This window comes from Oryctolagus cuniculus, chromosome X (assembly GCF_051225735.1).
Source record: "Oryctolagus cuniculus isolate XC-2025 breed Fujian yellow rabbit chromosome X, ASM5122573v1, whole genome shotgun sequence".
NCBI classification, from domain to species: Eukaryota; Metazoa; Chordata; class Mammalia; order Lagomorpha; family Leporidae; genus Oryctolagus; species Oryctolagus cuniculus.
The window spans coordinates 51,075,584-51,092,202 of record NC_142888.1 but is presented as its reverse complement, the minus strand read 5'-3'; the positions used below and the strand labels follow the sequence as shown (position 1 = coordinate 51,092,202).

Genomic DNA, 16,619 nt, shown 5'->3' with positions numbered 1-16,619 from the left:
CAATTCTTTTCTGAGATGCCCACCTGGTCTATCAGATCTCTCTACCTCAGTGTTCAAAAAAAATTAGCCAAGGCCTGCTCAGCTCTAGTCAGAGACATAGACATCTGTGCCAGCACCGAGAAATATGGGCTCAACTCTAACAGGAAACAGAGCCTGGATCAGGGCATCCCCATATAGAGCATATGTAAAAACGCCCAAGTTTGACATCATGCCCTATTGTGATTATAGAAAATTAGTTTCAGCTAGTTGAGGAACTTTGCAGAAGGCCAGAGAGTCCAAGCAAGTAGAGTGTAGGCCAGAATCAGGGCACCATCAAGTGGCCTCTTACAAGGTCCTGCAAAGGCGATTTAAAGCCCCACTGCAGGGCTGGCTCCATGGTGCAGTAGGTTAGTCCTCCGCCTGCAGCACCAGCATCCCATATGGGCGCTGGTTCAAGTCCCAGCTGCTCCACTTCTGATCCAGCTCTCTGCTGTGGCCTGGGAAAGCAGTAGAAGATGGCCCAGGTCCTTGGGTCCCTGCACCCACGTGGCAGAACCGGAAGAAACTCCTGGATCCTGGCTTCAAATTGGCGCAGTTCCGGCTGTTGCAGCCATTAGGGGAGTGAACCAATGGATGGAAGACCTTTCTCTCTGTCTCTTTCTCTCATTGTCTGTAACTCTACCTCTCAAATAAATAAATAAAATCTTTTTTTAAAAAAAGCTCCACTAGGAGGCAAACAGCTGTATCAACAAATCCCCAACTTTGGTCAAGCACAGCCGTGCTCCCCACTTGGCAGTCACCTGCCTCTGGCAAAGGGGTGCCCTTCAGGTGATGATTGCAGCTATCCAGGTAGCCACGCCTCCATTCCGCAAGGCTGTGAGAGACAGAGACCCCACAGCCTGGCTGTCCTTTCGTGTTCAGCAACTACAGGTATTTAGGCTCCCATCAAAGGCATGTTTTTCAAGCTCCACGCTACAGTAACTTCCTATGGACGCCTATGATGGTAGGACACAGCCTTGCTCGACTGCCAGCCAGCTGAGCTCACTACCACAGCCCAGCACCACGGGCCAATGGGTGCAAGCTCAGGAGGGGGGCAGCTCGGGGAATCACAATATTAGGGTCCTCATCAATGACTAGCTTTTGAGACACCTTTAGGGTTACAAAATGACATGCTCTTGTGGCCAGCACTGTGGCATAGTAAGCTAAGCTTCCACCCATGGTGCTGGCATCCCATATGGGCACTGGTTCAAGTCCCAGCTGCTCCTCTTCCGATCCAGCTCTCTGCTATAGCCTGGGAAAACAGTAGAAGATGGCTCAACATGGGAGACCCGGGGGAAGCTCCTGGCTCCTGGCTTCAGATCAGCGCAGCTCTGGCCATTGCGGTCATCTGGAGAGTGAACCAGAGGATGGAAGACCTCTCTCTCTCTCTCTCTTCCTCTCTCTCTCTCTCTCTGTCTCTCTCTCTCTGCCCCATCTTTGCCTTTCGCAACTCCACCTTTGAAATAAATCTTTTTTAAAAATGGAAAGATCATTTGCTTGTTTCTGAAGGAGGTGGGCAGTTTTGATGGATGTTTTGTCTGTGAAAGAGTCACTTTTGATGAATTAACCTAATTGTAGTTATTTTGTGTGTGATTTTTTTAATTATTAACAAAAAAAATCCATGAGCTCAATAGCTTTGATATTTTGAATGCACATCATAATAGCACCAATGTGGAAAAAAAAATCAAAGTGCAACCTTTCACTCAATGTTAGAAAATTGCCTAAAATGCAGTTTAATAAATGATCGTTGTACCAAATGGCAGTTTAAATAAGGTAATTTTCTGCAAGGAAAATGTGCTGTTTTTATGTTTCCAACCCTCTTTAATTAAAATAAAGACAACTTGTTAAAAAAAAATTTAGGGGGGCCAGTGCTGTGGTGTAGCAGATAAAGCCCTGGCCTAAAGTGCCGGCATCCCATATGGGCACCGGTTCGAGTCCCAGCTGCTCCACTTCTGATCCAGCTCTCTGCTGTGGCCTGGGAAAGCAGAATAAGATGGCCCAAGTCCTTGGGCCCCTGCACCTGCGTGGGAGACCTGGAAGAAACTCGCTCGTGGCTTCAGACCAGCCCAGCCCCAGCCATTGCAGCCAATTGGGAAGTGAACCAGTGGATGGAAGACCTCTCTCTCTGTCTCTCTCTGCCTCTGCCTCTGTAACTCTGCCTTTCAAATAAGTAAATAATCTTTTAAAAAACATTTTTTAAAGGCCCCACTGGGTATTTTACAAGATAAGGACCCAGGGAGAGACACTGCTGCAGCCTTTACTCAATGGGATACCTTTTTGGGGAAGGCACCACGGCTTACAGGGTGTGTCTTTTCCTCTACATGGAAGCCCAGCAACAGCCAAGAACCCAAGGCCAGACTCCCGGCTCCTCAGGCAGGGCAGCCTCCCTGGCAGGGGACTCTTCTCTACTCTGCAGGCCAACTGTAGTTCGGAAATAAAGAACTTCAGGCTCTCAGCTGGTGACACCCTCTGAAGGACATAAGCCTCAATCTCTTCTACTCAGCCAGGAGAAGAAAGACTGACTGATGTACTGGGGCCGGCATTGTAGTGTAGCAGATAAAACCTCTGCCAGCGATCCCAGCATCCTATATGGATGCTGGTTCCTGTCCTGGTTACTCTACTTCCAACCCAGCTGCCTGCCAATGGCCTGGGAAAGAAGTGGAAGATGGACCAAGTGTTTTGGCCCCTGCCACCCATGTGGGAGACCTGGATGGAGTTCCAGGCTCCTGGCATCAGCCTGGCCCAGCCCTGGCCATTGTGACCATGTGGGGAGTGAACCAACAGATGGAAGATCTCTTCCTCTCGGTCTCTCCCTCTCTGTAACTCTGATTTTTCAAAATAAATAAATAAATCCTTAAAAATAAATAAAGACTGATTTATTTATTTATTTGAAATGCAGAGTAACAGAGAGAGAAAGAGATCTTCTATTCATTGGCTCATTCCCTCAAATGCCAACAACAGTCAGGACCAGGTCAGGCTAAAGCCAAGAGCCTGAAACTCCATCCGGGTCTCCCATGTGGGTGGCAGGAACCCAAACACTTGAGCCACAATCTGCAGCTTCCCAGGCACATTAGCAAGGAGATGGATCCACAGACAGGAGTAGCTGGGACTCAAACCAGGCACTCGAAAATGGGATGCACCATTATATGTAACCCGAGTCTGTATGCTGCAAGAGGTCCTGGTGGCTTGGAGAAGGAGTCCTTGAGCTGCTGATGCCTTCTAGCTGGTGGGCAGGCAGCTCTTTCCCTCCTTGGTTCAAAGGCTGCAGGGGAAGTTGAGAGGAGCTCCGGGCTGGGAGGCTGCAGGTAGCCAGACAGGGAGTAAAGGGAAGAAACCCCAGAGTCTTGAAAGACGAAGTGAGGCTGCAGGAAGAAGAGGCGAGGAGTGAACTGAGGGAGCGGGCCCTGCCTTCCCTGGGATGAGACACAGCCTCCTCCAGGGAACACCTGTTCCTAGGCAGTTCTGGCCCCATCTCTTTCTTACAAGGCTTCCAAACTGATCCTTGGAATAGCACTGACCCCTAACACATCCTGGATGAGAGAGACTCTTTGGCTAACTTTTATTTTGATATGATTTCAAACTTACGGAAAAGATACAAGAACAGTACACACTCCCTTGGCTCCCTTCAACTCTTGCCCCGTGCCACCCCTTACCAGCTCGCTGCCATCCCACGTGCTTTATCCTCTAGCTCTTCGCATTTGGGTTCCAGGTCCTGTGACACTAACCTACGGACCTGAGAGCCTTTTACTACTACATACCTCAACACATGCTTCCTACAAACAAGGACATCCTCTAACATCATCAAAATTAGCAAACTAGCAGGGATACAGATTCTTATCTAATCTCCAAACCATAGTCAAAGTCCACCAATTGCCCCCAATATTTGGGCTTAATCTTACTCTCCTCTATGATGACTATGTAATCACACAGCTAATACATGAATGCAGCCTCTGTGCAAATCATTACAGATAAGGCCAAGGGCATCTTCTCTGAACTTGATCCCAGCCCCCTAACTAAAAAGCATCATACTGTAAGTGATACAGACTTGGGTGTCTCTGCCACTTAGCAGCTGTGTGACTTTGAGCAAGTGCCTTAACTTTTCTGTGTTCTATCATCTGTAAAATGGGGGAGAGAATAATACTAACAACCTCAGAATTACTCCCTGGTCACAGGTATTAAATGAATTCACCCCAATAAAACACTAAGAACAGCATCTGCATAGTTAAGACATCAAAATGAGGGCAAAGATTCATGAAAATGGAATTAAAAGATAAGTTGGGGGGCAGGTGTTTGGGACACTAATAATCAGGAAATACAACTCAAAGCACAATGAGATATCTACTCGTACACAAGGGGATGGCCACTATTAAAATAAAAAAGCATTGGGGCCGGTGCTGTGGCACAGGGGGTTAAAGCCCTGGCCTGAAGTGCCAGCATCCCATATGGGCGCTAGTTCTAGTCCTGACTGCTCCACTTCCGATCCAGTTCTCTGCTATGACCTGGAAAAGCAGTAGAAGATGGCCCAAGTCCTTGGGCCCCTGCACCCACGTGGGAGACCTGGAAGAAGCTCCTGGCTCCTGACTTCAGATCAGCGCAGCTCCAGCCGTTGCAGCCAGCTGGGGAGTGAACCAGCAGATGGAAGACCTCTCTCTCTCTCTCTCTCTCCTCTCTCTGTGTAACTCTTTCAAATAAATAAATAAATATTTTTTAAAGTAAGGAAAATAATTTAAAATAAAATAAAATAAAAAAGCAGAGGGGCCAGTGCTGTGGCACAGCAGCTTAAAGACCCAGCCTGCAGCGCTGGCATCCACTATGGGTGCCAGTTCGAGTATTGGCTGCTCCACTTCCCATCCAGCTCTCTGCTATGGCTGGGAAAGCAATGGAAGATGGCCTAAGTCCTTGGACCCTGCACCCACGTGGGAGAGCCAGAAGAATTCTGCTCCTGGCTCCTGGCTTCAGATCAGCACAGCTCCAGCCATTGCGGCCATCTGGGGAGTGAACCAGCGGATGGAAGACCTCTCTCTGTCTCTCCTTCTCTCTCTGTGTAACTCTTTAAAGTAAATAAAATAAATCTTTAAAAAATAAAGAAAAATGCAGAACATTGGGGTGCATATTTGGCACAGCAATTAAAACACTGCTTGGGATGCCCACATCACATACCAGTGTGCCTAGGTTTGGTGCTTGACTCCTGGCTGCTGATTCCAGCTTCCTGCTGATGCACATCCCAAGAGGCAGTATGTAATGGCTCAGTAGTTGAGTCCCTGCTACCCATGTCAGAGACCTAGACTGAGTCCCTGGCTCCTGGTTTCAGCCTGGCCCAGTCCTGTCTGTTGTGGGCATTTGAGGAGTGAACCAGAGGGTGGAAGATCTGGCTATCTCTCTTCCTTTCAAATAAAAGTGAAAATAAAAATTTAAGAGCAGACACTGTGGCATAGCGGGTTAAAACACCATCTGGCCGGCGCCGCGGCTCAATAGGCTAATCCTCCGCCTAGCGGCGCCTGCACACCGGGTTCTAGTCCCGGTCGGGGCGCCGGATTCTGTCCCGGTTGCCCCTCTTCCAGGCCAGCTCTCTGCTGTGGCCAGGGAGTGCAGTGGAGGATGGCCCAGGTCCTTGGGCCCTACACCCCATGGGAGACCAGGAGAAGCACCTGGCTCCTGCCTTCGGATCAGCGCGGTGCACCGGACGCAGCGCATCGGCTGCGGCGGCCACTGGAGGGTGACTCAACGGCAAAAGGAAGACCTTTCTCTCTGTCTCTCTCTCTCTCTCACTGTCCACTCTGCCTGTAAAAAAAAAAAAAACCACCATCTGCAGGGGCCAGCGCTGTGGAGTAGTGGGTAAAGCCACGGCCTGCAGTGCAGGCATCCCATATGGGCAGCAGTTCGAGTCCCAGCTGCTCCACTTCCAATCCAGCTCTCTGCTGTGGCCTGGGAAAGCAGTAGAAGATGGCCTAAGTGCTTGGGCCCCTATGACCTGGAAGAAGCTCCTGGCTCCTGGCTTCGGATCAGTGCTGCTCCAGCAATTGCGGCCATCTAGGGAGTGAGCCAGAGGATGGAAGACCTCTCTCTCTCTGCCTCTCCTTCTCTCTATGTGTAACTCTGACTTTCAAATAAATAAATAAATAAATAAATCTTTTTTAAAAATCACCATCTACAATGTCAGCTTCCCGTATCAGAGCCGGTTTGAGTTCCGGCTGCTCTTCCTGATGCAGCTCCCTGCTAATGCACCTAGTGTGGGTGATCCTGTGAGTCTGCCTGCCTAGCCCATGCAGAAGGTTAGCCTGACTGCTGGCAGGCTACGGGAGCCCCAGGCACATTTCCCCCCACCCCCACCTTCTGTCAACCAGGTAAACTGCTCCCAGGTGAGGGCCAGACCCACCTGGAAAGCTGCCATAGCCTACGTGAACTTCAAACTGATTGGAGAAGCATAGTGGCGCCCATATCAGCTCTAGCCTATAGAATTAATGTTGCCCTGAATTAGCTATGCTCCTTCTGCCTGCCCTTTGCCCTCTCTGCTTGCCATTTAAAAGGTGTGTCTGCTTGTTAATGAAGCGGACAGGTTCACCGAAACTTGTCTCCCGAGCTTCTTGTCAAAGAACACCATTGCCCCACCCACGCTGACAGTGCGCGGGCCTTGTGGGGTGAGCCCACAACCTAGAAAGGCAACAGAAGATGGCATAAGCACCTGGGCCCCTGTACCCATGTGGGGGACCTGACATTGGCCTAGCCCAGCCCCAACTGTCATGGTCATTTGAAGAGTGAACCAGCAGATGGATAATCTCTTTCTATCTCTCCTCCCACCCCCTGTAACTCTTTTTAAATAAATAATAAATAATTTTTTAAATCTTTACAGATTTATTTAATTACTTATTTTGGAATGCGAGAGACAGGGAGGTCTTCCATCTGCTGGTTCACTCCCCAATTGTCCTCAACAGCCAGGTCTGGGCCAGGCTGAAGCCAGAAGCCAGAAACTCTACCCTGGTCCTCCATGTGGGTGGCAGGGGTCCAAACACCTGCACGATCATCTGCTTCCTTCCCTACAGTTGAATGCAAACCAGAGTAGCCGAGACTCAAAGCAATCCTTTGAAAAGGTATACTGGCGTCACCACTCCATATGGTGCACCACACCAGCTCCATAAATAAAATATTTTCTAAAAATTATTTTAAAGTTTACTTTGGTGAAAGGAATTGTGGTACAGCAGGTTAAGCCGCAGCCTGCAGTGCCGGCATCCCATATGAGCACCGGTTTGAGTCCTGGCTGCTCCACTTCCAATCCAGCTCCCTGCTCATGAGCCTGAGAAAGCAGTCAAGAAGGCTCAATGTGCACCCACGTGGGAGACTTAGATGGAGCTCAGGCTCCTGGCTTCAGCCTGGCCCATGCCCAGGTATTGTAGTCATCTGGGGAGTGAACAAGCAGATGGAAGATATTCTCTCTCTCTCTCCCTCTCTCCCTCTCTCCCTCTTTCTCTTTCTCTTTCTCTCTCTCTCTCCCCTAACTCTGCATTTCAAATAAAATAAATCCTTTCCAAAAAGAGTTTACTGTGGCGCAAAAATTTTTGGAATTCACAGTTTTTTTTTCCATAAAGACATTTCTCATGAACTTTTTAAAGACCCCTCACAAATGTCAGCTCTTCTTATTACTCTACGGGGCAATCCAAGGGAATGCAAGAAGCAAATGTTAACAAAGCCTCCTCTATAGCACCAGCCCAAGCAAGAGAATGCCTGAGTAGGGTTACATGGGGAATCAGGTATGACTCCTGAAAGACTGACTGACAGCAGTGTGTCGGGAGGGGCGGTGGCAGGAGTCTCCTATACTATAGCATTCAGTGTTGCATATTAGAAAGCAACCTATAGGCTGTGGCATAGAGGGTTAAGCCATTGCCTGCAACACTAACGTCCCATATCAGAGCACCAGTTAGAGTCCAGACTGCTCCACTTCTGATCCAGCTCCGTGCTAATGCACCTGGGAAAGTAGCGGAAGATGGCTCAAGTACTTGGGCTCCTGCCACCTACACGAGACCCGGATGGAGTTCTTGGCTCCTGGCTTTGGCCTGGACCTGCCTGTTGCAACCACTGGAGAGTGAACCAGAGGACTGAAGATCTCTCCTCTCTCTCTCTCTCTCTCTCTCTGTCTCTGTCTCTCTGTCTCTCTTTTTGAAGATCTATTTACTTTATTTGAAAATCAGAGTTATATATATAACTGGGACAGGCCAAAACCAGGAGCCAGGAACTTCTTCTAGGTCTCCCACATGGGTGCAGGGGCACAAGCACTTGGGCCATCCTCCACTGCTTTCCCAGGCCACAGCAGGGAGCTGGATCAGAAGTGGAGCAGCCTGGACTTCAACCAGCACCCATATGGGATGCCAGTATCGCAGGTGGAAGCTTTACCCACTAAGCCACAATGCCGGACCCCATAAATCTTTTTTAAAAAGAGAAAAGAATGAGGGAAAGAAAGAAGGAAAGAGATTATGGGACCAGTATTGTAGCACAGCAGGTAAAGCTGCTGCTTGTGACGCCGACAGCACATATTGGAGCATCTGTGTGAGTCCTGGCTGCTCCACTTCGAATCCAGCTTCACACTAATGCACCTGTAAAGGCAGAAGTTGATGGCCCAAGTGCCCGGGCCCCTGCCACCCACATAGAAGACCCAGATGGAGTTCCGGGCTCCTGGCTTTGACCTGGCCCAGAAAGCAACCTGGATAGGAATGTTCTGACAAAGCCTCCCGGCTAACCTTGGACAGTAACCTCGGCCTCAGTGGCCGGGAGGGGGTGGTTTGAAGGGGGACGGGGAGGGAGGAGCCGATGAAAGGACTAAAGGAGATCATGTGTATGGCAGGGAGGGCTTGCGGAATGGAAGCCACTTCTCTTTAACTGTTTCCCGGCACTGCTGGGGACAAGCTGGCAGGAAGGTCATTGTGCTTGGTGATGGGCCTTGGGTTGAAATTACTCTCCAGCCATCTCTCCCAAGTTCCCTCTGTTCTGAATACACCTGCAGGAACAAGCTCTTCCTGACTTCCTGGTGTTGGCCCTGGTGTTCCCAGGGCAGGAATTCCTTTGTGTCCTTTTGCTGCCTGAAAAACAGCAGCAACAATCCTGGAAGACCCAGCTCCACCTTCATCTCCTCTCTGAGGTCCCACCTGGTCCCCCAGTGAGCAAGTCCCCACAGCCTTGGGAATGCGCTATCCCCCCACCCCCCGGCCGAGACTGCATGGCCCCACCCGAGGCTCCTGAGGCCCCAACCATGGCCCCAGCACTTAGAAAGCACTTGCTTCTGGGGCCAGTGCTGTGGCTTAGCAGATAAAGCTCCGGCCTGTTGTGCGGCATCCCATATGGGCGCTGGTTTGAGTCCCGGCTGCTCCACCTCCGATCCAGCTCTCTGCTATGACCTGGGAAAGCAGTAGAAGATGGCCCAAGTCCTTGGGCCCCTGCACCCGTGTGGGAGACCTGGAGGAAGCTCCTGGCTCCTGGCTTTGGATAGGCACAGCTCCAGCTGTTGCGGCTAATTGGGGAGTGAACCAGAGGATGGAAGATTCTCTCTCTCTCCCTCCCTCCCTCCCTCCTATGAGGACTTGGAACTGCAGGAAATAGGAACATCAGGCAGTGAAGCGGGCAGTCCCCAGTGCCCGGGGCCTCCCTGTGACTTGAGCTCTCCTTCCTCTGGGCAGCTCAAGGCCAGCAAAAGGAAACCAGGACAGATGCATGCCCCTGTGTGGGGCTGTGACTCTTCCTAATTGCAAATAAGCCAGGCTCATCCTAATTGCAAATAAGCCAGGCTCAACCCCAGCGAAAGCTCTGTTCTAACTGAGCCTGCTTTCCTGACAGCCCGAGGCTGGCAGCCAGTGCGGGGGCTGTGGAGGAGAGGGGAGGGAGGAGGAAGAGGAGGAGGGGGAAATGGCCCTTGTGCCCCAGCTGGCTGGTCCAGCAGACAGCTGGAGGGGCCCTCCTTCCTGTGAAGGGACCTGGCTCAGGGCTCAGCCCTCTGAGCCTGCCATCTCCCCAGACCACAGCCCAGAGGTGTGAAAGAATGAAAAATAACGTGGGGAGGGGTGGCCAAGAAGAGCCAGGTGCACATTTCACACCTTGACCACAGGTGGGGCCCCAAGCAGCTTCGCTCTGACTAACTTCCTCCTCAGGCTTCCCTGCTGGCTGCTCTGGAGGGCCCGAGCACAGGGCACAGGGGTTAGACAGCAGGGGTGAGCCCTTGGCTAGGCGGCTGTCCCCAAGGGCTGGGCCTGGCTCAGACCCGGCCTGGAGGCTGCTTGGCACCAGAAAAGACCATATGAGAGGGCTGGGTAAGGCCTGGCTCAGCCCCACCACACGAGACTCTTCCAAGGCTTCTTAGCCGTGAAGGACAAAGGAAGCCAGCCACAGACCTGCCACTGCAGGGCTTGGGAGGGGATTGGTTTAGAAACTCCCTGCAGGGGGCGGAGACTGTTGCTCCTATGCTGTGCCAGATACTTTCGACATGTATCTTTTGCAATCCACAGAGCAACCCTATCTAAGGTGAACTCTCATTAGACCCAGTTTTCAGATGAGAAAACTGAGGCAGAGAGGTGAAATGCTTTGCCCAGGATTACTCAGCTGGGCAGCCAAAGAATTCGGCTAGGACTGGAGAAACCTCTTTCGGCACACCCCACCCAGCCACCCCCTACCACCACCACCACCATCAACAACAACTAAGGCAAGAGGTGGCCTTTCTGGAAGGACCAGCCCTCTGGCCAAGTTCACACCAACACGTGTCACAAGGCACCACGCTCTCTCGCAGGCTCCCCTGGCATGAAAGGCTCCCGGCGGCTCTTAGCTGGGACACGGCTCCAACAGGGGAGAGCCCAGACAAGGTCAGCATTCTTCCCTGTGCATCACACACGGTCACAAGAGTGCTCTGGGGGCAGCGAGAGCTGCCTGTTCCCACAGCCCAGGCTGGCCTATCAGGAGCCAGCCTTGGAATCAGGATGCTGGGACTCCACATCCTGACATCTTTCCTTTTCTATTTCACATAGGCCGAGTAACATTGCAACAGCGGGACCTTCCAAAAGTTCGTGGAAATGCATATTCAGAAAAGGCCGGGCCGGCGCCGCGGCTCAACAGGCTAATCCTCCGCCTAGCGGCGCCGGCACACCGGGTTCTAGTCCCGGTCGGGGCGCCGGATTCTGTCCCGGTTGCCCCTCTTCCAGGCCAGCTCTCTGCTGTGGCCAGGGAGCGCAGTGGAGGATGGCCCAAGTGCTTGGGCCCTGCACCCCATGGGAGACCAGGAGAAGCACCTGGCTCCTGCCTTCGGATCAGTGCAGTGCGCCGGCCACAGTACGCCGGCCACTGCGGCCACTGTAGGGTGAACCAACGGCAAAGGAAGACCTTTCTCTCTGTCTCTCTCTCTCTCACTATCCACTCTGCCTGTCCAAAAAAAAAAAAAAAAAAAAAAAAAAAAGGCCGTGCATGCAATTCAGAACTTTTCACACCAAAAGAAACTAGAAACTGGTCTTTTTTATTTTTTTGACAGGCAGAGTTAGACAGAGAGAGAGACAGAGAGAAAGGTCTTTCTTTTTCCATTGGTTCACCCTCCAAGTGGCTGCTATGGCTGGTGTGTTGCGGCCGGCGCACCGCGCTGATCCGAAGCTAGGAGCCAGGTGCTTCCTCCTGGTCTCCCATGCAGGTGCAGGGCCCAAGGACCTGGACCACCCTCCCCTGCACTCCCTGGCCACAGCAGAGAGCTGGACTGGAAGAGGGGCAACCAGGACAGAATCCGGCGCCCCAACCGGGACTAGAACCCGGGGTGCTGGCTCCGCAGGCGGAGGATTAGCCTAGTGAGCCACAGCGCCAGCGAAACTGATCTTTTGATCCCATTTTCCATGAACTTTTGGAAGTACTCTCTTGTGTTTGGAAAAGCCATGTCGGCTTGTCAACTTCCACCAACACAAGACATTTCCGAAATTACCATCTATTTTCACCATCATTTCTTCCGTAAAGAAAATGTCTCTTGAATGCCAAAAAAGAGGATGAAAGGCACAGTTGCAGAATACGACAGTGCTTTGATTGAACAAATACAGCTTTTTGTGGTCACTTTGTGTCATTTGCTGAAGCACCGGGAACTCAAACCTCTTTATCAACCCACATGGGGAAATTGTGGTCCCACCTCCTGTCCCCTTTCTACCCCCACAAGCAGTCACTTGCCAAGTCCCAGTCACCCCAACTGGCCTGGCTTCCAGAATTCTCCTACTCCCTTCCACGTGCACTGCTGCTGACCTCTTCCGGGCTGTCAGTTCCCTCTGGCCCGAACTCTGCAGGTGACAAGCTACTCCACAGCAAGGAGTCACGGCTGTCTAAAGAGGGAGCGGTAGGGCCTCAAGCCCAGGCAAATGTGTGTGCGGATCATGTCCTAAAAGTGTGAACTCTGGTGGACCAGCCTTAGCTAAAAACGGCCTGGGCCCAAGAGCATGGGTTCACATTGGCCTCTGTCTCCTCCTCCCTCCCTCTCTCTGTCCTTTTCCACTGAGAGGAGAGAGGGAAAGTGGAAAAAAAAAAAAACTGTTTGAGAGAGGCAAGTTAGGAGGAGGCGGCTTGCCAGCTGATAATGAGAACAGGGCAAGAGGGGGAGGAGAGAAGAGCTAAGGTGGGTGCCAAGGGAACATGGGAAAGACAACTGTTCTGCTACTCTGCCTTGCAGTGACTGATGGCCTGGACCAACGCCGCCAATCTCAAGGTCCCTACCTACTCTTCCATATCCCCGGAGGCGCCTGCTCTGTGAACTCGTGCTGTCTTCAGTCTCTGTTTGAAATGTTGAGAACAAACAGCCGTATCCAAGACAACACAGTGTTACTGTTTGTGGCAGTTTTTAGAATTTTCCTAGGTGGTGTCAACCTCCCTGCACACTTTGTAAACCCGCCTCTTCCATCACGTGCTCACTGAGTTTTCTAGATACATGCCTGGTCAGCCATGTAGCTGTGGCTCATTTGGTTTCAGCTACATGACCATATCAGTTGATCTGAAAGAAACCAAAGGCAGCTTAATGAGTGGTAAGAGGAGAGCCAGACAGCCACGGAATCCATCCCAGCGTCCACTCTTGCTCCCTTCCTGCAGCTGCTGACGGCCTCTCTCCCCTTTCTCAGTCACCCACAGGGACAGCTCACAAGGGATTCGTGTGGTTGGAATGAGGCAGTGTCAGACAAAGCACCTAAAGCAACGTCTAGCACAGAGCAAGTTCATTACTCAGTAGGTTCCCTTTCCTTTCCACCCCCACCCCCCGACCCTGGCCGGTTGATTAATGGGGAGGAGGGATGATGAAGAACTAGACTTCCTGTGATAGATTTCTTTGAACTATTTTAATTTGGGAAGAAGAGCAATCTCCTGTACAGACAGAACCCACTGCACGATGCAGGCTTTGCCAACAGGCGAGGATCAACTCCAGCCCCGCACAGGGGAACCCAAGTTCTCATTTACTGAGCACTGACCACACCAGGACTGGAGAAGCAATTCTCGCCCCTGGCAGCAGGGCCGCCTTTCCCTCCCAGCTCGGTTGCTTCTCCTTCAGACCTCCCACCACCACCACCACCACCATCAAAGACCTGTCTCCACCCACCACCCTGTGCCCTGCCCGAGGACCTGGCCTTTCTGGTCCCAGGCACAAGGCCGGCACATCCGAAGTGGCTCTGCCTGACCCCTGGAGTGGCTGGGATGGGAATTGTACGGTCTGTGGGCTGAGGAGGTCTGGAGCAGATAACCCCCTGGAAGAGGCTGCTGCCGAGAGAACCGCGTGAAAACCTCACTTCCTCTGTGTAGCGCAGGTTCCCAACCACAAGCACCAAAGCAGAGGGGCAGGCAGCACACAGCCCAGCAGCCGGAGCAGCAGGGAGCCATGGTCTCGGAGGTAAGTGCTGCTGGCCAGCCTGGCCAGGACACAGCTCCTAGTGGACAGCCAGGGTACTAGGCTGCACCAGGGCTGGCCTCCGGCTCAGCAGTAGCCGAGGGCTGGGTGGGCTGCTAAAGGCTGCAGGGTTATGATAGGAGCACTAAACAGGGAACTGGGACCCCAGATTGGCCACTGACCATGGGCGAGTCCCTTCCCCTATCTGGCTTGCGGTGTCTCATCTGAAAACTTGCAGGGGATTCTGGCTGAACTACAAGGACCTCCTAGGCTCCCTCTAACCCTGGCTTGCACCATTAACTATTGTGTAGTAGATTGAATTGGCACTGGGGAAGCCTGCAGCTCCCAGGGTGGTTGGGGGCAGGGGTGAGGGGGCAAAGAAGATTCCTCCTTGAGCCTGCTGGGGGAGCCCCCAGTGGGCGGCTAAATAGGGCGCGAACCTCAGTGCAGGGAAGGAGAAGAAAGAGGCAGAAAGCAGAGCTGGCGGAGATGGGGGGGGGGGGGCTACAGTGATTTATAGAGAGGCCCCACAGTTGGCAGGAAGCTGGCGTCCCCAGACGACGACTGAGGAGAGAAGAGGAGGGCCAGTGTAGGAAGAGGGGACAGGGAAGAAGTAAATGCCGAGGAGGTAGCTGAACTAGGCGTGGCCCTGCAGTGAAGGGAGAGAGGGGAGAGCAGCTGGAGAGCTCGGGGCCCCAGAGGGAGGCTCTTCCTCCTGCCCAAGACCCCCACGCCCACAAGGGTGCGAGAGACAGCCTTTGAGATAGGGCGGTCACCACCCCCAGAAACCAGTCTGGCGACTGGGGTTCAGGAGGCGTGGCCCTGGCAGAAGGGCGCGGCCGATGAGGGGGCTCCCTGGAGCCTGGGGCAGGGGCCGCTGCTCCGAGAGCAAGCCGCTCAGCCAAGGACACGGGCAAACACGCGGGCCCTCCCCTCCCTCGGCAGGTGAGCGGACGCCAGGTGCTGGATGCCTCAGACTTTGCCATGCTCCTGGAAAACTGTAGCTCTGCGTACGGAGACTACGGAGAAAACGAGAGCGACTCCTGCTGCACCTCCCCACCCTGCCCACAGGACTTGAGCCTGAACTTCGACCGTGCCTTCCTGCCGGCCCTCTACAGCCTCCTCTTTCTGCTGGGGCTGCTAGGCAACGGCGCCGTGGCCGCCGTGCTGCTGAGCCAGCGCGCGGCCCTGAGCAGCACCGACACCTTCCTGCTCCACCTGGCCGTGGCTGACGCCCTGCTGGTGATGACTCTCCCGCTCTGGGCAGTGGACGCTGCCATCCAGTGGGTCTTTGGCTCGGGCCTCTGCAAAGTGGCCGGCGCCCTCTTCAACATCAACTTCTACGCCGGGGCCCTCCTGCTGGCCTGCATCAGCTTTGACCGTTACCTGAGCATAGTGCACGCCACGCAGCTCTACCGCCGGGGCCCCCGGGCCCGTGTGGCCCTCACCTGTGTGGTCGTGTGGGGGCTCTGTCTGCTCTTTGCCCTCCCAGACTTCATCTTCCTGTCGGCTCACCACGACGAGCGGCTCAAAGCCACCCACTGCGAGTATAGCTTCCCGCAGGTGGGCCGCACAGCTCTGCGCCTCCTGCAGCTGGTGGCTGGCTTCCTGCTGCCCCTGCTGGTTATGGCCTACTGCTATGCCCGCATCCTGGCTGTGCTGCTGCTCTCCAGGGGCCAGAGGCGCCTGCGGGCCATGAGGCTGGTGGTGGTGGTAGTGGTGGCCTTTGCCCTCTGCTGGACGCCCTACTACCTGGTGGTGCTGGTGGACACCCTCATGGACCTGGGGGCCTTGGCCCGCCACTGCGGCCGAGAAAGCCATGTGGATGTGGCCAAGTCGGTCACCTCAGGCCTGGGCTATATGCACTGCTGCCTCAACCCACTGCTCTATGCCTTTGTGGGCATCAAGTTCCGAGAGCGGATGTGGATGCTGTTGGTGCGCCTGGGCTGCCCTGGCCAGAGAGCACTCCAAAGGCAGCAGCCGTCCTCTTTCCGCCGAGACTCGTCCTGGTCCGAGACCACAGAGGCCTCCTTCTCGGGCCTGTGAGGCTGGAATGGGGCCTCCCTTTCACCCACGCAGCCTGCCCTGCCCCCACATGCCACATTCCTCCCTCTCTGCTTGGGCCTGCTCTGCATGCCCCAAGAGCCTTGCCCCTGGAACTCCCTGGCAGCCCCAGCACCACCCAGTCTCCCAGGGAGCCACCCTCCTGGCTCTGGAAGCTGTGCCATCGCCGCTCCTTAGCTGCCTAGCCCCCCCCCCCCAATCCTGCCACTCCAGAAGTGGCTGCCAGAGCCCCCATGGCTCATTTAATTTGCTAACTACAACATGGCCTTCCCCACAGGCATGGAGCGAGAGGCAAACAGCCCCTGGGCGACAGAGACCCAGGCCTCTAGCTCAGGAGGGACTATGGTTCTGGACCCCATAAACTGTGTATTTGCTTATTTTTGTGTCTAAAATCTTGCTTAAAACTCTTCAATAAACGAGATCATCAGGACCAGGGTGTGTTAGCAGTGATTATTACAGGCAGCCCTGACTCAGCTCCGGGGATGCACTTCCTGTTTCTCCATGCCTGGGCCGGGGTCTGTGGCAGCGCACCCTGCCCTTGTTAATGTCTCTGCAGCCCTCTCTCTGCTCCCCTGCACACTCCTATTACTCAGGGAAGCACCCAGGTCCACAGGTACGGGGTGAGCAGTTAGGCAGCTGACTGCCTGGACACGGTCTGATTCTCATTTGGGGAAGGAACTAT

At 53.5% G+C, this 16,619-nt stretch overlaps 1 protein-coding gene across 1 annotated transcript; it reads left to right on the top strand.

Moving 5' to 3' along the window:
• Positions 1-13,596: 13,596 nt before the first annotated feature.
• Positions 13,597-16,367, top strand: CXCR3 (C-X-C motif chemokine receptor 3). Its single transcript, XM_002720089.6, has 2 exons — positions 13,597-13,876; positions 14,819-16,367. The coding sequence occupies exons 1-2, from the start codon at positions 13,865-13,867 to the stop codon at positions 15,917-15,919; spliced, it is 1,113 nt and encodes a 370-aa protein (XP_002720135.1). The 5' UTR covers positions 13,597-13,864; the 3' UTR covers positions 15,920-16,367.
• The last annotated feature ends 252 nt before the right edge of the window (positions 16,368-16,619 follow it).